Below are 20,848 nucleotides of genomic sequence, written 5' to 3'. Positions count from 1 at the left end.
ATAGCTAGCATATACATGTATTCTTGCATTCTGAAGTATACATTCGTGAACATAAAAATATTGCTGCTTGGGGGTGGCTAGGTGGCTTAATGAATAGAGCAACGGCCCTGGAGTCAGGAGTATCCGAGTTCAAATCTGGCCTCAGACATGTAATAATTACTTAGCTGTGTGGCCTTGGGCAAGCCATGTAACCCCACTGCCTTGCAAAAACTAAAAAAAAAAACTAAACTAAAAAAAAGAAATATTGCTGCTAAGCATGTCTCAATGATGTCAAAGATGGAAGGATTTATATATATATATATATATAATATATATACACACACACACACACACACACACAAATATTGATATCAGCATTTTTTGAAGCAGTAAAGAACTGGAAAAGATCTTCATTCAGAGTAGCTACTAAATGATTGGGGAATGTCATGAATGTTGAAAATTTGTAAAAAAGAAATACCATATTTTCACCAAAAAATGACAAATATGAAGAATTCATTGAAATAGGAAAATTTGTATGAATCAATGTAACACAAATAAATAGAACCAGAAAAATAATTTAGATGATGAATATAATAATGAATTGGAAGATATTGTGAAAGATTTCAAAGCTCTGATCAATGTAGTAAGTAACCAAACATGACTTCTGACAATAGATGATGATACTTGCTTTTTTGCCTTTAAGAAAAGGTAAGGATAGTAGGTCCTAAATATAGCTTTTCAGATATGGTCAACATGATGATTTAATTGTTACAGGGAGAGAGGGTTCCTATGATAGGAGTTGGTCATTGGGAGTTTATAGTAATATAAAAAAGGAAAAGGGGGGTGGCTAGGTGGAAGTGGACAGAGCACCCGCCCTGGAGTCAGGAGTACCTGGGTTCAAATCCAACTTCAGACACTTAATAATTACCTAGCTGTGTGGCCCTGAGTAAGCCACTTAACCCTATTTACCTTGCAAAAACCTTAAAAAAAAAGGAAAAGGAAAGAAAAGCATCAATAAAACATTTAAATACAAAGAGTTTGTGCTTCATTACAAAAATAGCACCTTCTGAAATTGTAAAGTGTTTTGATTTTTTTAATGATTGAAACAATTTTATTCCAACAGCAAGCATTTATGTAATACTAATACTACAAAGTCGAAAAAAAGCAATCCTTACTCTTAAGAAACTCACTATATATTTTACCGATATTAGAATGATGTGATGAATCCTTTTGTAACATGACCTCTGAGTCATGCGCTCAATAAGTTAATTCACTTATTATTATTCATTTAGTTCAACATATTTTCTTAAGGCCTTGTTACAGATAAAATGGTTTGCTGGATGCTGCAGAAACAAGGAGATATGGCACAAAAATTACTCTTCAGTTTAATATGAGGAATGGCATTTATAAAAATAACTGATGCAGGAAATTGAGGGAAAAAAAGGAATATCAGAAAAAAGTACTATAAGTTTGGGGGAGGAGTCAGTGTAGAAGGGAAGGTGATGACTTTAGATCTGTATGTTTTGAATTTGAGGTGAGAACCCAGCAACCTAGTGATGTCTATCAGGTAGTTGGAAATCCAAAAAAGTTCAGGGCAGGGGTTTGAAATAGAGATCTAGAATTGGGAATCTTTACAGAGGCAATCACTGAAGTCTACTTTCTTTTCTTTTTTTTTTTTTTAGGTTTTTGCAAGGCAAATGGGGTTAAGTGGCTTGCCCAGGGCCACACAGCTAGGTAATTATTAAGTGTCTGAGACCAGATTTGAACCCAGGTACTCCTGACTCCAAGGCCAGTGCTTTATCCACTACGCCACCTAGCTGCCCCTTGAAGTCTATTTTCAATTAAGAAAAAGTTCCTTGTAATGAGATTATACCTTGATTGTTGTTTTGTAATTTCAGACTTTTATGTCAGTTTTTTTCAGATGAGTGAAATCTCTACTGGAGACTTTTGTCTTTTTTTTTTAGAGCATTTCGTAACATTTCATTCCCCCCCCCCCCATTATGTGTAAAAATAATCTTGAACGTTGTTTTTTTTTAAAAAAACTGAGTTCCAAATTCTCCTATCTCCCTTCTTACTCCCTCATTGAGAAGAAGGCAGGTAATTTGATATACAGGTTATACAAAGTGCAGGCATGCAAAACATATTTTGATATTGATTGGTTCTTGTTCTTTGTTATCAAAGAGGACCAAAATGGCATGCTGTGAAGGAAAGCAAGCATTTCCCTCTCCTTCCCTCTTCCCCCACTTTACTTCAACATCTGTGCTCTTTCCCTCTCTGTCTTCCTCTCTTTCTCCATCCTGATGGCCCTTTGAAGTGTTTTTGTTCATCAATCTCTTAAATTCTATAATTCTCACTTTCACTCAATGGGGCAAAACACAATCAGCCTACAAACAATTACTAAGCATATTTACTATGAAGTGGAAGACACTGTGTTAAGGCAACAGAATACAAAGGAAAACAAAAAGCTCCTGATCACATCTAGACTTCCCCATCACCCAAACTTGTTGCTTTGACATCTTGAATTTTGGAATTCCCTTCTTCTCTTCTCTTTTCACCTCTTCTGCTTCAATCGCTGTGCTAATCTTTATCCTCAAGCCACGCCCATCATCTGTCTTCTCTGTTATAATGTGGTATCTAAGAAATAGCAGATTTAAAAAAAAACAAATCCACATAATTCTCCTGTACATAACTTTTAATCGTCTGTCTTTATTGCTACATTATCTAAGATCATGACAGCTACCTCCTGATTATTTTTTAGTGTACCAAAAGCACAAATTCTGCTGCAGTCTTTTATTTGAACTCTTGTGTGGCTCTGCTTCAATGTGTTTTTTTTTTTTTAGGTTTTTGCAAGGCAAATGGGGTTAAGTGGCTTGCCCAAGGCCACACAGCTAGGTAATTATTAAGTGTCTGAGACCGGATTTGAACCCAGGTACTCCTGACTCCAGGGCCGGTGCTTTATCCACTGTGCCACCTAGCCGCCCCTTCTTTCAATGTGTTTTAAAAATGATTGGACTACCTGAAAGTCATAACCAAAAAGAGAGCCTAGACTTCATTTTTCAAGAAATTCTCCATAAAAATTATCTTGATAGAAATTGAAAGAAATCTACCAATCATCTCCTGAAAGAGATATCAAAATGAAAACTGCCAGGAACAATATAGTCAAATTTCAGAACTCCCAAGTCAAGGAAAAAAATAATGTAAGCAACAAGAAAGAAACAATTCAAATATTGTGAAGCTACAGTGAGGGTTAACATAAGATTTAACAGCTACTACATTAAGGGATTGTAGGACTTGGAATATGATATTCAGGAAAGCAAAAGAATTTGAATTACAATAAGAAATCAATCTTTCCCCTGGAAAGGTATGTTCAATTTTGCTGGGTAGTTGATTCAATGAAAACAGGGGACTTTCAAACTTTCCTGATGCAACAAGAGCTGAACAGAAAATTTGATCTTCAAATATAAGACTCAAGTGAAGCATAACAGAAGGAAACAGGAAAGGCAAATCATAAGAACTTAATGATGTTGAACTGCTTATATTCCTACATGGGAAGATGATACTGATAACTCATATGAACTTTCTCATTTATTAGGGCAGTTAGAAGGAACTTATAAAGATGAGGCACAGGTGAGAGTCGAATTTGAAGGGATAATAAGCTAAAAAATAGGAGTTATAGGGGGATAAAAGAATGTACTTGGAGAAGGAGAAAGGAGAGGTAGAATGGTTAGGTAAGTTACTTCACATAAAAGAGGCAAGAAAAACTTGCAATAGAGTGGAAGAGGGGGAAGATGAGAATAAGTGAGTCTTACTCTTATTAAAATTAGCTCAGAGAGGGAATAAGATAAACACTCAAATGGGTTTAGAACTCTACCTTACCCTAGAAGAAAATAGAGAGGAAAGGGATGGGAGAAAGAGGACAGGGGGATAAATGACCAAAAGATAGAAAGTTTTCAGATGAGGTTATCAATGCAAAAAGTGTCCTAACTCATTATTGACAGAAGAAATGTGGGTTGGAACAATTCTGAGGTACTACCTTATTGAATTGGCTAATAAGACAGAAAGACAAAGTGATAAATATTGTAAGGAATGTAGGAAAAAATGAGACATTAATGTTCTGTTGGAGAAATTGTGAAAAGATTCAACAATTCTGTAGAGCAATTTTAAACTGTGCCCAAAGTGCTATAAAATCATGACTACTAACCAGGTCTAGTTCCAGAAGAGATGAAAAATAGGAAGGAAAAGGAGTTCCATGTATAAAGATAATTAAAGCAGCTCTTTTCTAGTGTCAAGAACTGGAGATTGAGGGTATGACCATCAGTTGAGAAATGGCTGAGAAATTTGTGGTATGTGATTAAAATGAAATGCTGTTCTAAGAAATGATTAAAAGAATGTGCTCATTAAAAACCCTGCATGAGCAGATGATGCAATGGGAAATCCAAATATCCAAAGTAACAGCAAATGTTGTAGGATGATCAGTTGTATGACTTACCTTTTCTCAGTGATATTATGATCCAAGAGAATTCTGAAGGACTTATGATAAAGAATACTATCCAATCCAAAGACAGAGCTAATGGTGTCTGAATACAGACTGAACTTTTTTTTTTTACTTTACTTATCTTCGAGATTAGGGTGGTTTTTTGGGGGAAGGGGTAGTTATGCTTATTTTTACATGACTATTGTGGTAATGTTTTTGAAAAAGATTACACATTTTTCATCTATATCAATTGTGGTGGGAGGAAGGGAAAGAATTCATAATGCTTGAAACTTGTTTTTGCATATAACTTGGGGGAAACCCCCCCCCAAAAAACCCTACATCTTATTGGAGTCTGCTTCCTAATACAGCACTTCTCTTTCATTTTATGAGTTCATGTCATTCACATTCTCAGTTATGATGGTTATTGTATATTTCCCTCTATGCTATTTATATTTTTTCTCCATTCCTCTTCCCACTTTTCCTCTTTATAAAGAAGGTAATGAGAGACTTGTTCAGTTGTTTTAGTTGTCTGACTCTCCAAATGACCTCATTTGAGGGTTTTCTTGGCAAAAACACTGGAGGGGTTTACCATTTCCTTCACCAGCTCATTTTACAGATGAAGAAACTAAGGTAGTTATGACTTGCCCAGATTCACAAAGCTAGTATCAGAGGCCAGATACGTATCAAGATGAGTCTTCCTGATTTCAAGCCCTGAACTCTATTCTAGCCACTGTATCAAGATGCCCCCAATGAGAGAGGACTATGCCGAACACTAATCATCTGTAAGTGAACCCATCTGCTATACCTTTTCTTTCTTTCCTTTCAATGCTCCCTTTCAGAATATCCCTTCTAAAGATGAAGCTTATTTTGCTAATTTCTCCTTGATTCTATCATCCATCATAATCCTTATTACCTTTTCCTGTTCCTACCTAGAAGTTTCCTGATTCCATCTTGAACTACTCTCATAAAGATAGCTTTTTCTGTGTTCGTCTTTCTCAATTTTCCAAGGCTCTTAACATTGCTGACCACCCCCAATTTCCCATACTCTACCATGTACTGCCTTTTTGTTTGTTTTGCAAGGCAATAGGGTTAAGTGATTTGGCCAAGGCCAGGCAGCTAGGTAATTATTAAGTGTCTGATGCTACATTTGAACTCAGGTCCTCCTGACTTCAGGGCTGGTGTTCTATCCACTGTGCCACCTAGCTGCCCCACCATGTATTGCTTTCTCTTGTTTCTTCTACTTGTATGGCCAATTGCTTTTTTCAATTCCATGTAATGAATTCCCTTCCCAGAATTTAAATATGCAATATTCATGAAAGGTGTAAATGAACCGCCTATGAACTGTCTTGTGGTCATCTCATCACTCCCATGGTAGCAATTATCCTATCTATATAGACAACTCCCAAATGCATATAGCCAGTGAGAATCTCACTCCAAAACCTCAAACCTGCATCACTAAATAACTTTTGGGTTTTTCTTAGTAGATTCTTTTCCCCACTGGAATCTTAAAACTCAAGTCTCTGACACATATTAACTATGTGACCCTGGCCAAATCATGTAGACAACTCTCTAAGATCATAAACTGCAGAGGATGTGCTGACCTGCATTAGTAGGAATTTTCTCACTAGGGATTCTCCTCTATCAGTGAAATAACATATCCATTCTCTATTACAATACTGAACTTAATATATTCAAAATAGAACATTTCCCACTAACTTCCACTAACTAACCCAAACATACTATATTTCTGTTAAGGATACCACTATCTTTTCAGTTACTCAGATGTTACCTCACAATCATATTAAACTTTAACCTATCTGGCCCAGTATATAGAGCACCAGCCCAGAAGTCAGGAGGACCTGAGTTCAAATTCAGCCTCACACACTTAATAATTGCTTATGTGACCTTGGGCAAGTCACTCAATCCCATTGCCTTAAATAAAAAAAAAACCCCAACAAACTTTAACTTATCTCGTTTCCCAAAACCAAATTGTTGTGAATTGCTAATTGATTCTATCTCTGTGTCACTTGAATCCTTTCACTTTACAGACTGGACCATATTTTCACCTTGGCTAACTGGTCTGCGACCAGTCTCCCTTCTCTAATATATTCTCATCTGTAAAGTTTGGTAGTCCCAGAAACTAGCATAGAGTGAATGCTTAAATGTTGAATGAATGTCAAAGAAGCAATAGGGTTTGGTAATCACAGATCAATACAATGCAGGATAAAGGCTTTCCCTGGATACAGGGCTACCAAAGGCAATAGATGAGGTCTGTCAACACCTTCCTTGCCAATACCATCACCAACTGCTAACAGTTGGCTAGATAAAGAAAGCTATGAATAGCAGCCTTCCTTAGACCACAGTTCTCTTCAGTCTAGTCCCTACAGGGGACTAGATATATAGAGTGCTTCAGTAACATCTTCCCAGCAGCCACAACTGCTTTAGACCCAGAAAAGAAAGTTCTTTGCCATCAAATACTTGACAATAAAGGAAACTCCTGGGACCTTTCCATTTGAATTATGGCTGTAATTTCCCAGATAAAAATTTCCATTAAAATTAAGTTCCTTGAGTTCAGGGACTGCCTTCTTTTCTGTTTGTATTCCTAACACTTAGCACAGTATTTTGCATGAAAGTGCTTTAAAAATGCTTTTTTTCATTAATTTATTCATTCTTCCACTTATTAGTGGCCCTCATAACCTGGTCCCCATGTTATTGTTCAGTTGTTTAAGAGTCCTTGTGTCTAAGAATTGGAAATCGAGTGAGTGTCCATAAACTAGGGAATGGCTGAACAAATTGTGGTACATGTATATGATGGAACACTATTGTTATATTAGAAACCAGGAGGGACGGGAATTCAAGGAAGCCTGGAGGAATTTCCATGATCTAATGCTGAGTGAGATGAGCAGAACCAGAAAAACACTATACACCCTAACAGCAACACGGGGGTGATGTTCAACCTTGACGGACTTGCTCATTCCATCAGTGCAACAATCAGGGACAATTTTGGGCTGTCTGCAATGGAGAATGACAGCTCTATCCAGAGAAAGAACTGTGGAGTTTGAACAAAGTTCAAGGACTATTCCCTTTAATTTAGAAAAAAAAAAACATATCTAAAAAAGGAAAAAAAGATAAAAAAGAAACCAGGAGGGATGGGAATTCAGAGAAGCTTGGTAAGACTTGCATGAACAGAACCAGAAGAACACTGTACACCATAACAGCAACATGGGATTGATGATCAATCTTAATGGACTTGCTCATTTCATCAGTAAAATAATCAGGGACAATTTTAAGGTATCTGCAATGGAGAATACTATTTATATTCAGAAAAAGAATAGTGGAGTTTAAACAAAGAGCATTACCTTCAATTTTAAAAAAAGTTATATATTATGTAATTTTACTATTTCTTTTATTTTGTTCTTAAGGATGATTTTTCTCTCAACACATTAAATTTTGATCAATGTATATACATGGAAACAATGTAAAGACTATCAGACTGCCTTCTGTGTGGGGTGGGGGGAGGGAAGGGAGGTTGGGGGGGAAATTGTAAAACCCCCAAAATAAATAATTCTCAGGAGGGAGAAAAGAGTCTTTGTGCCCCCATTTGGGGTTACCTTGGCAAAGAAACTGAAGTGGTTTGCCATTTTCTTCTCCAGATAGTTCTCATAAGAAATGACAAAAGCGAGTTTTCAGAGAAACCTGGAAATATTTGTATAAAATGATACAGAGTGAAGTGAGCAAAATCAGAATAATATAACAGCAAGAACAACACTATAAATAATTTTGAAAGACTTAAAAACTCCGATCAATGAAATAACTAACCATGATTCCAGAAGGCCAATGATGAAGCACACTATCCACCTCCTGACACATGATAGACTCCATGCACAGAATGAATGAGACATGTTGTCTGGGCACAGCCATGTAGGAATTTGTTTTACTTGACTATGCATATTTGTAACAAAGGGTTTTATTTTTATTTCAGTGGCAGGCATAAGTGGAGGAAGAAGAAAGGAGAGGGAAAAGAAATAATTTTTTGTTAAAAAAAAAAATACCCTGGTTTGCAGTATGCTCAATATTAGCCTAACCACCTTAACCAGAGCCCTGCCCTTCATTTTTCCTTAACATGAATTACTTTAACCTCCAAAATTACCTATTTCCACCTCATGCTTTTCCCCTCAATCAAAATTTACTTTCCATTAGTAGGGATCACAGCAAGAAGATGGAAAAGAATGCCGTTGAATTATACTGTGAATTAACGTTTTTAAAATTTTATTTTTTTCAATTAACAAAATTCTACTTAACATCTCATCTCTGCCCTAATTGTGGAACAATAAAACTAAAACCCTATTATAACGAAAATGTAGTCAAGTAAAACAAATTCCTACCCACCCTAGCCCAGTCCAAAAACTGTGTATATATGTGTGTGTGTGTGTGTGTGTGTGTGTGTGTGTGTGTGTGTGTGTGTGTGTGTGTGTGATATATATCTGCTCCCTAAGTCCATCACTTCTCTGACAAGAGGAAGATAATGGAGTTTCATTACTTGGAATCATAGTTGGTCCCTGTTATACAAGAGTTTAATTTTGAGTAAAAAGATTCTTTATGTACACATATAAACATATTTACATATGGGCAGACTCTGCAGCAGCTCAAGTAGTAATGGTGAGCAAAGAGCAAGGTGTGCATTTATCTAAAAAAAAGAAACCAACTGCATTTTAAACCCTTTATACCACATGTGCTCTTCTATGTATTGTTAACTATAAAAATGATCATAGCTAAATTTTTATTTAGCAAACATTTATGTTTACAAAGCACTATTATCTGAGTACTCTTTTTTTAATTTTTTAGGTGTTTTTTTTTTTGCAAGGCAATGGGGTTAAGTGGCTTGCCCAAGGCCACAGAGCTAGGTAATTATTAAGTGTCTGAGGCCAGATTTGAACCCAGGTACTCCTGACTCCAGGGCTGGTGCTCTATCCACTGCACCACCTAGCCACCCTGTATATCTGAGTACTCTTGATACAAAGATGAAATAAGATAATTCTTACCTCAAGGAGTTTACAACAGGATTAAGTAAATTATATATTTTCTATTTAACAAAAAAAAAGACAAACCACATAATAGATCCATGTAATAAATTTTATACAACTGTTTACATCTGACAATTCTTTCCTGTAAACCACAATAGCAGTTAACTGAGGATTAAATTCAATCAATTTTTCTCCTCTTAATTTTTTTAGATTCATTTTCTTGATTATCACTTAATTTTTCTGCAGGTCTTTTCTTCAACCCTTTCATTTTCCTTGTTTGCAGTTTACTCAGATCTTGTTTCTGCATGTGAATTCTTCCATAAGTTGTGCCAAAAGTATCATGGGAGATGTTTTTCTTCTTCTTTGGCTGTAAAATAATTTTTTTTCTTTTACAAGACAGCATAAAATAGCAAAAAACTTGGTTTTTAGAAGGACATCTTAGCAGGGTATCCATTAATGAACATTTATTGAGCATACCCTGGGTGCTTTTCAAGTATCTAAGCCATTTGCATAAACAAAGAACTTTAGGAAGTTCAAGCAATGTGTCAATATCCCTGTTCTTACCAGGAAAGCAAAAATCCAACTTTTTTTGTTTTGTTTTTCCCTTTTGCAAGGCAGCAGGGTTAATTAAGTGATTTGCCCAAGGTCACAACAGCTAGGTAATTGTTAAGTATCTGAGTCCAATCCTCCTCCCTCCAGGACTGGTGCTCTATCCACTGTACCACCTAGCTGCCCCTCCAATTTATTTTTTAAACTTAAATGGTAAATAGAGGTTCTAGTTCACATGTAAGATTACCTATAAGTTCCAGTCATCATGAATCCCAAATTGATCTCCATTATAGTATTTGATTACTCATTCACCATAACGAAGTAAAATACCTTTTCCCATATCACACAATTTTTATTATGTTCTATTGAGAGCCTGAGAAAAATGACATTAGTACTACCTGGTAGCAAAATTTGTCGTTGGACATCTGTTCTATCAGCCTAAAATAAAAATGACCTTTTAGCCAGTGGAAAGAGAGCAGGATTTAGAGTCAAAGGACCAGCATTCAAAAATCAACTCTGTCACTTAATTCTCAGGCAATTTCACTTCTGAGGACCTAAATTTCCCTCATTCCTAAAGTTAGGGGGTTGGGTTGGTTGAGATGATATCTAAGGTCCTTTTCAGATCTAAATCTAAGCTCTCTATCAAAGATCCATAATGGCAAAAACGTAAGTTTACAAATGTTATGCCTTCACTTCACACCCTATACCAAAGATCAAAATGGATACAGGATTTAGACATAAAAGACAGTATTATAAGCAAACTAGGAGATCAAGGAATAGTTTATCTATTAGATCTATGGAAAGGGAAGAAATTTATGACCAAGGAAGAGATGGAGAACATCATTAAAAAAAAAACTAGACAATTTTGACTGTATTAAATTTAAAAAATTTTGGGAAACAATTTTTACAACAAGCATTTTGTTTTAAGGTTTTTGCAAAGCAATGGGGTTAAGTGGCTTGCCCAAGGCCACACAGCTAGGTAACTGTTAAGTGTCTGAGGCCAGATTTGAACTCAGGTACTCCTGACTCCAGGGCCGGTGCTCTATCCACTGCACCACCTAGCTGCCCCCAACTATTAATTCTAACAAAGGACTCATTTCTAAAATATACAGAGAACTGAGTCAAATTTTTAAAAAGACAAGTCATTTCCCAATGACAAATGGTCAAAGGATATGCAGGGGCAATTTACATATGAGGAAATCAAAGAAATCCATTGTCACATGAAAAATTGCTCTAAATCACTATTATACACTACACACATTTAGAGAAATGCAAACTAAAGCATCTCTGAGGTACCACCTCACACCCCTCAGACTGGCCAATATGACCAGAAAGGACAATGATTAACGTTGGAAGGGATATGGGAAATCTGGGATACTAATGCATTGTTGGTAGAGCTGTGAACTCATCCAACCTTTCTGGAGAGCAATTTGGAATTAGACCCAAAGGGCAACAAAAATGTGTTTACCTTTTAATCCAGCAATACCACTATTGGGTCTATACCCTGAAGAGATGATGAAAAAGGGTAAAAACATCACTTGTGCCAAAAATATTCATAGCAGCCTTGTTTGTGGTGGCAAAGAATTGGAAATTAAGTGAATGTCCTTCAACTGGGGAATGGCTTAACAAACTGTGGTATATGTATGAGATGGAACACTATTGTTCTATTAAAAACCAGGAGGGATGGGAATTCAGGGAAGCCTGGAAAGATCTGCATGAATTGCTGCTGAGAGAGATGAGCAGAACCAGAAAGAACACTGTACACCCTAACAGCAACATGCTCATTCCATCAGTGCAACAGGCTCATTTTTGAGATATCTGCAATGGAGAATACCATCTGAATCCAGAGAAAGAATCGTGAAGTTTGAAGAAAGATCAAAGACTATTACCTTTAATTTAAAAAAACAAACTTATCTTATTTGTAATTTTGCTTATACTTTGTTTTTCTTCCTTAAGGATATGATTTCTCTCTTTTCTCATTCAACTTAGATCAGTACCATGGAAACAATGTAAAGACTAACAGACTGCCTTCTGTGGGGGGTGGGGGAGGGAAGCAAGATAAAGGGAAAAATTGTAAAATTCAAAATAAATAAAATCTTTCCTGAAAAAATATTTATAACAGCTCTGTTTGTGGTAGATCAATATACAGCATGGAAACAATGTAAAGATTATCAGACTGCCTTCTGTGGGGGGTGGTGGGAGGGAAGTGAGATTGGGGAAAATATGCAAAATTCAAAAAAATAATAAAAAAAAAAAGAAAGAAATGTTATGCCTTGGGACAAAAATGTAATTCTCCCTTCTCCTTCCAGTTTAATAGTCACTAACCTACCAAGACTCAATCATAAGTAGTTCATCATCTCCTGAGGTTTTTCGGTGAGCAAATTGTTCTACAAGGGATGTCTATTCTTATTCTAATCTCCTGAGTTTGTGAAAGTAGTTTCATATAATGTCGCATAATTAACACTGGAAAGAAATTATTATAAAATTTACATTCTTGCACACTTTGTAAATGAATCCCACTTTAGGAGATTTTCTTTTGGGCGAGGAATAAAATTATTAAGACATTTATTTTAATAGATTCAAGCAACACTGGATACAAAAGGAACACAGATTATGGAAATTAACTGATTGTTGTTGTGTTCTGATATTTTTTCTGTTTCTGTTATGTTTGGAAAATGAGTAAACGTGATGTCTAAGAAAAAAAAATGTTATGCCTAAAGCAGATTAAGATTTTATTAACTTTTTAATATTACAAACTGTTGAGCTGGGAAGGACTATAACAATCATCTAGTCCAACTCCTTCATTTCAGAACAAAGGACTGCAGGTCAGAGGTGTTAAGTGACTCACTTGGGATATACACCAAAAACAGGTTCCAGAAGTCAGGATACCTGACTCCCAGCCCAGTGCTCTTTCGACTGACTACTGTGTTTTCAAAATTATTTTGAATGCTAAGCAAATCCTTCAAAAATAAAATGCCCTGAACAAATCCATGCCAAGGAGCTGGAATTACAAGGTTTCTCAATAGCGCAGTCAACATCAGACTTCACAATCAGTGGGCACCCCACTATTTACTGACATCTATGAGGCTTAGCAACTGACAAAAGAATCATCCATCAAGAAGGCTTTTCAATCATTAGATAATAACCAAGTTATTCATCTTCTTCTTGATTCTCTTCAAGAAATACATCTTTCCAAATAGTCAGTTTGAACTATGCCTGTGTCTATATTAATAAATCTGTTAGAATTGAGGGATATAGCTGGAAATTAGTGTTCTACATGCACAGTGACCACGAGATGGAGTTAAACCTTCTCATAATCTGGCACAAGGCAAGAAACTTGTCCAAAGCTCCTCTCTCTTCTACTTATGGGTCTTACTCTTTATTTATCAATCTACAGACTAAACCTTGAAAAGATATGTGGGTGGCTATAAAGTAATAAAGTCTATTCTGTGTTGCTTATGGAAATCAGCCCCCTATCTGTTCCACTACCCACCACAAAAATGCCATTTCTGCTGTTATACTTTTCAGTGTAAAGATACCATCAACATCATGGGATTCCAACTACATTCTTTTTTAAAAAAATTTATTAAAAAAAAACAAGACATATTGCGTAAGAAACTAAAGCATGTTTTTTGTTGGGTTGTGGTTTTTTCCAAGTCACATACCTTCAGGGCTTTAGGCAATTTCATGGATAACTTATAAAGATCATCTGATGCCAAATAGGTTCTCCTCATGATCAGATCCAGTGATGGTCCCATTTCTTCCAATTCAATTCGTGGTGTTCTACAACCAGATTTCTTCAACAATAATCTTTATAAAAATGAAAAGATAAATATGAATACTTTTTCTGATTCCAGAAAAGTCAAAAAATCTAATTCAGAATCTTTTAAGTTTTAGTCAAGTGTACTCTTTGATTAACACATAGACTTTAAGGGCAGAATTACAATTAAATGTAACTGGGAAAGAACAAGTCAAAGAGAAAACAGTTTTCAGGAAGAAATCATTACCCCTAGATTTCCTTAGTTCCTCAAGTATGAATCTTTTAATATCCTCCTGCTTTCATGTATGTATAAAACTATATGTATAAAACATCTGAGTCTTTGAAAGATGTGTTTCTAATACAGTGAAACAACTTTACATTTCCTGATAAATAATGATTTATCCTGGGCAGTGTGGCCTTCCCCAACATAATGGCACATTTTTATCCAGAATGGATTTTAATGTGAAGTTATAGTGCAGACAGACATCAGGGTTGTGGAACAGCCCTGGACAAGAAAATACCACACCTGACCTTTTGAGACTCAGAAACAAATGAGTACAGCTAATAAGACCTGAAAGATTATTGATCATAGGAATAAGACAATCAAAGAGTTAGAGCAGGAAGTCATCTATTCTAGCCCTATTTACTATATTAACTGAATAAAACTGGGGTTGAGGGAGGTTAGGTGACTTGAGGATTCAAAAAAACCTTAAGTCTTCCTGACATTCAATACAGCAGTCTGTCCACTTTACCCTGTTGCTTCTCTAAAAAAAAAATAAATTAAATTAAAAAGGTATGCGGATGAGTCAGTAATTAAATCTAGTCCCTGCTTGTGATAAGGGAATGCTGCCCTGAACCTCACTGGGACCTGATTAGAATTCTGCCTGACTGGTGAGGTCTCCACAAGGCTGAGTTTTCTGAGCAAAGGCTATGAGAAAGGAGACGAGATAAAAGACAAAAGGAAAGAGGACTGGGACATTATCCCAGACTGAGTGTCGGACAGCCTGGACTCTGTGGACCTGTCCTGGCTCATCCATTGTGTAACCACCACTGAATCACTTATGCTCTCTCATCCTGTTTTCTCATCTGTACCAGAAGATCATTACAGTCTCCTATAGCTCCTGGATTGTGTGACTAGTTGCAGGGGGAGTGGAGGGAGAGAGAGGCAGATGAGAAAGGGGAGAGAAGGAAAAACATTTATTAGATACTGTACTAAGTGCTTCACTAATATTATCTCATCTCATCCTCACAACCACCCTGGGAAGTAGATGCTCTTTTTCTCCCCATCTTACAATTTAGGAAACTGAGGCAGACAAAGATTAAGATAAAGATTAAGTTAGTTTCTTGGGTTCACACAGCTGTCAGTGCCTAAGGCTAAATTGAACTGGGTCTTCCTGAGTCCAGGCCCAGGGCTCTCTATACACTGGGTTATCTCACTGAGGAGACTAGCAACAAAGATCCTGGGTAACAGAGAAGGTAAACTCATACTTTCATGCTATGGGTTATGATATATGTGTGTGTGTGTGTGTGTGTGTGTGTGTGCTGAGGGAAGGAGGCAGACAGCCAAGCAGTCAGGGTGAGGAGATAAATAGCTGGTCTGGCTTGTGCCTCAAGAACTTCTGAAACAGTCAATGTGCCAGACTGAAGTGACTAGGGTAATTGGGGTAGGAGAGTCACTGCACATACTACAATGCCAAGCTGTCAAACAGAACTGAGGAACATGACAATCTATTAACAAAGTAATTAAAAGCCTGGGAAAGTCTTTGATAGTACAGCTCTGACCAGGATAGCCCTCCTCAAACTCTTGAGTTTCCCTATTATCTCCAGACTTTCCCCCAAGGACTTTTTTTTTTAATAATTATGTTTGTCCTTCATTTTCTTTTTTTTTAAGTTATTTTTAGGTTTTTTCAAGGCAAATGGGGTTAAATTAAGTGACTTGCCTAAGGCCTCACAGCTAGGTAATTTTTAAGTGTCTGAGGCCAGATCTGAACTCAGATACTCGTGACTCTAGGGCAGGTTTTCTATCCACTGTGCCACCTAGCCGCCCCACCCCCAAGGACTCTTAACATCCAGCACAGTCAGGCTCTGAATTCTCCTCACCTATGACCCTCTATCCTCCCAACTCATTCTTTTCTTTAAGACTCGGCTCTATTCTTGCCTTCTGAAAAAGACCTTTTCCATGTATCCTGTCTATAGCCTATGGATACATACGTCTGCATACTGTCTCCACATGAGACTACAAGTTCCTAAGGGGAAAATCTGTGATTTTCTGCCCTTCTCTGAATTCCCCAGTCCCTGGCAAGAGAAAGCCTTTCCCTTCAGCTCTCCCAGCCCCAGGTACCTAAGCCTCCAAGAAACAGATGAGCTGACAATCTGATACTGTGGAAGGCGCTTTCCCTACATTGGTGAAGTCATAAGTTTGTGCTATGAAAATATCAGTATCTGTATATAACTTTGAAAGGGTCAACTAAGGAGCTTTTAATAGATCAACGCCATCCTAAAAGCAGATTAGGAACTAAAAAAGGAAAGCTTTAAGAGTTCTCTGCAGACACTGAATCCTAAAGCTGTGGGTACACTGCCACATACCATCCCTGCTTCGATTAGACAGTACTGTCTCCTGAAAACCCTACTGAAGATGGACAGTTCAAGCACAAGACAGAATGGGTGAAAAATAGGAAATTGTGAAGCTGCAAAACTATCTATAAAGTTCAATTTTCACTACTTTAGATTTTGATAAAATGAATGTGCTTGGGCAATGCTGGCCAATGTTGGCACTGGCTGATGAACCAGGCTAACAGAAAGTAAAAGTTTCAATTTAATTGTTGTAGGGCTTTCAAAAATGTCACCACATCAGCTGGTAAAGTACATTCACTAAAGCACAAAATGGAGAGGCAAAAAAAAAATAAATCACCAATTCTAACATCTTTTTGTTCCTTCACCAATCAATTCTGGAACTATGACCTTCCACGAAGCCTGAAAAATTATTTTATTGCTACCTAGCTATAGAACTCACCTTAAGGAAATAAGGCTAATGAAATGTTTCCCTCATGTTCTGGCCTGAGAACATTTCATTAACTCAAGTCTATGAACCAGAATGCTATTCAGAATGTAAAAGGTTATTATAATAAAAGTTATCATGAGAATATTCTATTCTCTCTCATTCAAGCACTATACAAACAGGGCTTTCCATTTCATTACACATTAAAGATATCATTTTTTAAAAAGTGCTGTTTGCACTTAAAATTCGATTCATTGTCAAACATTAAAAACAAAAATGTACCATTCTTCCTTGCAGAAATTGAGAGACTATGGGGTAGAACATTAAATATACAGTCAGACTCAATTAAGTTTTGCTGAATGCCCCCCCCCACTATGTTTAAAAAGATTATTTCTCTGGATAGAAGTGGGAAAGATATATGTGGAAATGAAGATGATATTGGTATAAAAAAAAGCTTTCAATAAAAATTAAAATATTAAAAGAAGCTACTATGACTTGACATTTTATCTGCAGAAATCTCACTAATAATATGTTATTATAATAAAGAATATGCCGGCATTGTAGTCATTCACTGCCCAAAATACTCACAAATTCTAGAAATGCTAATTTCTCACAGACAACAAATAGTATATGAGAAAAAAACAGGTTCAAGCTGACAAGGGGAAAGTTATGTAGAAAGTCCACCCTTGGAACAGTGTGGACAAGTCAAAGAACTTGCTAGGAACCTGAAGAGGATACAAAGTTTCTCAAGATTTGGAGGGTTATATGTTGTATGAAAGGAGAGAAGGTTAGCACTCTCCTTGATAAGGATGGAAGGAGGGCCTAGTGGCCTTTACAACACATACAAACTGCTGGGAAAATTGAAAGTTAGTATGGAAGAAACTTAGATTACACCAACACTTCACACACCCTTATACCAAGATAAGATCCAAATGGATGCAGGATTTAAACATAAAAAAAATACTATAAGCAAACTACAAGATCAAAGGCTAGTTTACCTGTCAGATCTATGGAAAGGGAAGCAGTTTATGACTAAGGAAGAGATGGAGAACATCACTAAAAAATGATTATTTTGATTACATTAAATTAAAAAGCTTTTGTACAGACAAAAAACCACTGTAACCAAGATCAAAAGAAATGCAGTCAACTGGGAAACAATCTTTACAACTAATGTTTCTCACAAAGGACTCATTTCTAAAATATACAGAGAACTGAATCAGATTTTATTTAAATTTTTTTCCAGAGTGATTAAAATGGCTTTTATTGAGATATCTTAACAAAATGGCACACCTCTCTAATGGTGGGAGAGAGGGGTGGGGAAATCCCAACATACAAACTCTTTTATGCACTTCATGCCAACCATAAGCTGGGGTCACAAATCTAACTGATACATTGGTTCCCATATATTTTCCCACCCTGTTTATTATACTGAGCAAGAACAGATAGATCTCTATGAGCATGCGCAAAGGAGAAGGTCAAGACTAGGTTACTCTTGACCAGTTAAGGACTAGTTTCTTCTAATCTAGTTTGTCATTTTTGGAATAGGATTAGTACTCTCCCAGTTTTGTAATGACTGGGGCCATTCCCCCTTTGTAATGGATTTCAAAGGGGCCCCCTTCATACCCTGTTAAGACTAACAACACCCTTCATTCCTCACAACTCCCTCCCTTTTCTTTTTAATAACAACTTGGTCTTCACACTTCACCAGCAGTGTTTTCCTCAAATTAATTCATAATCCTCATCCTCAATAACACTAACTTTTTCTATAAATATTTTTACCTCTTCATTGTTAGAACCATACACCAGTCCTAATTTGCTTATAGAATTTTGTACTATTTGAGTTATTAACTGGATCATGGAGTCAAATTTAAAAAAAAGCCATTCCACAATTGACAAATGGTCAAAGGATATGCAAAGGTAATTTATAGATGAGGAGCAATCCAGTCATGAAAAATTGCTTATTAGAGAAATGCAAATTAAAGCTTCTCTAGGTACCACCTCACACCTCTCAGACGGCCAATATGACCAGAAAGGGTAATGATCATTGTTGGAAGGGTTGTGGGAAATCTAGGACACTGATACATTGTTGGTAGAGCTGTGACATCCAATCTTTCTGGGGAAAAATTTGGAACTATGCCCAAAGGGCAACAAAAATGTGCATACCCTTTGATCCAGCAATACCACTACTGGGTCTATACCCTGAAAAGATGATGAAAAAGGGTAAAAACATTTGTACAAAAACATTCATAGCAGTCCTGTTTGTGGTGGCAAATTAGAAATCAAGTAAATGTCCTTCAATTGGGGAATGGCTTAGCAAACTGTGGTATATGTATGTCATGGAACACTATTGTTCTATTAGAAACCAGGAGGGACGGGAACTCAGGGAAGCCTGGAGGGATTTGCATGAACTGATGCTGAGTGAGATGAGCAGAACCAGAAAAACACTGTACACCCTAACAGCAACATCAACCTTGATGGACTTGTTCATTCCATCAGTGCAATCATCAGGGACAATTTGGGACTTTGCAATGGAGAATGCCATCTGCATCCAGAGACACAATTGTGGAGTTTGAACAAAGACCAAGAAGGACCTTCAATTTCAAAAAAAAAACCAAACAACCGGATATCTTATTGTCTGATGTTGTTATCTCTTATACTTTATGTTTTCTTCCTTAAGGATATGACTTCTCTGGGGCGGCTAAGGTGTCGTAGTGGATAAAGCACCGGCCCTGGAGTCAGGAGTACCTGGGTTCAAATCTGGTCTCAGACACTTAATAAGAATCTCTGGGAACTGCTGTGGTCTCCAAATTTATCACTCCATGGCCAATCTGCTGATAAGACTTCCAACTTTGGCCAGGCTGATATCTGGAAGACCACAAAACAACTCTGTCCCTAGTACTTTATGGGAAGCTTTCTTAGATGTGTAAAGCCTACCAGAGCCCATACTTCGCTGGCATGCCTATGAGAACTTGGGGAAGCTCACATTCTAGGATGAAGCCTCTGATGATATTACTATAGAAAACACATCTATTATTCATTTCTGAACTGAAAGCAATCTTATAAGCAACAAAGTATGTTCAAGTTAACCAAAATTTGATTATGTTCCCAGGGGATATACTAAAAGAACTTGCTTTTTCTAACTTATCTTCCTTGCCCCATGCAAAAAGGGGATTAGAATGGAATACCCTCACTAAGCTAGTTCTTACAATATTCAAAATTCAGTTGAGATGATATTTTCTGGTGTCCCCTAAGATACTAGGACAAATATAACTGTACTAAAGTGATGGTATCAATGTTTTTGCGATTTGCTTTATGATTTTTGGATTTTTATTTAACTGACTTGTGAATTATACAGTACAATGGGAATAAAAATTTTATTAAAAAACTAAAAAAAAAATTTGGAGGGTTATATAATCAATACTACTCCTGTCCACGCAGTCTGTCTTCCAGTCAAACTCCACCATTCCCTGTGCCCCTTTCCTCTATATGGGTCTGAACTTCCCTAGGTATCTGCCTTTACTTGTGCTGTACTCTAGGCTATTAAGACCATTCCCCTTCCTCCTTCCAATATAATCTGTAACATTTTTACCTACCCATAAGACCAACCTAAATACTACCTTCCTCTTCCATATTTCCACTCCCAACTTTGCTTGTTCTCAGGTAAAGCACTTCACACTTCATTCATTTATCAAGTATTATTTTATATCATATTCTTCCATCTACCCCTCCCAACTAGGCATAAGCAGTAAGCTCCATGGGGGGCAGAGGTTAAGCTTTAAACTTTATTGCCCTCAGTGCCCAACAGTGTACTTAACTATATACATGATATGTCTGCTGAACTGAGTAAGATGCTTTAGTCTTTGCTTTGCTAATAAATTTTGCAGAAAGGCAATCATATTACATTGACTAGGGGGTCAAGCTACATGCTTCAACATACTTTTGTGAAAAAGAAGCAAATGGTTAAAAAGCAAGCTGTCTCACATCATTTCTATCTTTAGCATACAACTGATATTTTCAATAATTACCCTGAATCAATCAGAAAATATAAAAATGTTCAGTATATT

General features: G+C 36.7%; 1 protein-coding gene and 1 pseudogene across 2 annotated transcripts in view; one reads left to right on the top strand and one right to left on the bottom strand.

The window, feature by feature from the left end:
• Positions 1 to 7,991: 7,991 nt before the first annotated feature.
• RPF2 (ribosome production factor 2 homolog) overlaps positions 7,992 to 20,848 on the bottom strand; it is a 57,534-nt gene continuing 44,677 nt past the window's right edge. The window contains exons 10-11 of one of the 2 annotated variants that reach the window (XM_074187371.1): positions 13,692 to 13,836; positions 7,992 to 9,844 (exon numbers count right to left, since the gene is read on the bottom strand). In XM_074187371.1, coding sequence (XP_074043472.1) covers positions 9,656 to 9,844; positions 13,692 to 13,836 — 334 coding nt within the window. In that variant the 3' untranslated portion in view covers positions 7,992 to 9,655. The remainder of the gene's footprint in view (positions 9,845 to 13,691; positions 13,837 to 20,848) is intronic. The other variant, XM_074187370.1, reaches the window with a different exon arrangement.
• On the top strand, positions 17,550 to 17,658 carry LOC141490349 (U6atac minor spliceosomal RNA; annotated as a pseudogene).

The sequence above is a fragment of the Macrotis lagotis genome, chromosome 5, assembly GCF_037893015.1.
Source record: "Macrotis lagotis isolate mMagLag1 chromosome 5, bilby.v1.9.chrom.fasta, whole genome shotgun sequence".
Classification (NCBI taxonomy): domain Eukaryota; kingdom Metazoa; phylum Chordata; class Mammalia; order Peramelemorphia; family Peramelidae; genus Macrotis; species Macrotis lagotis.
The sequence above is the reverse complement of the archived record's forward strand: the minus strand, read 5'-3'. Positions and strand labels throughout refer to the sequence as shown.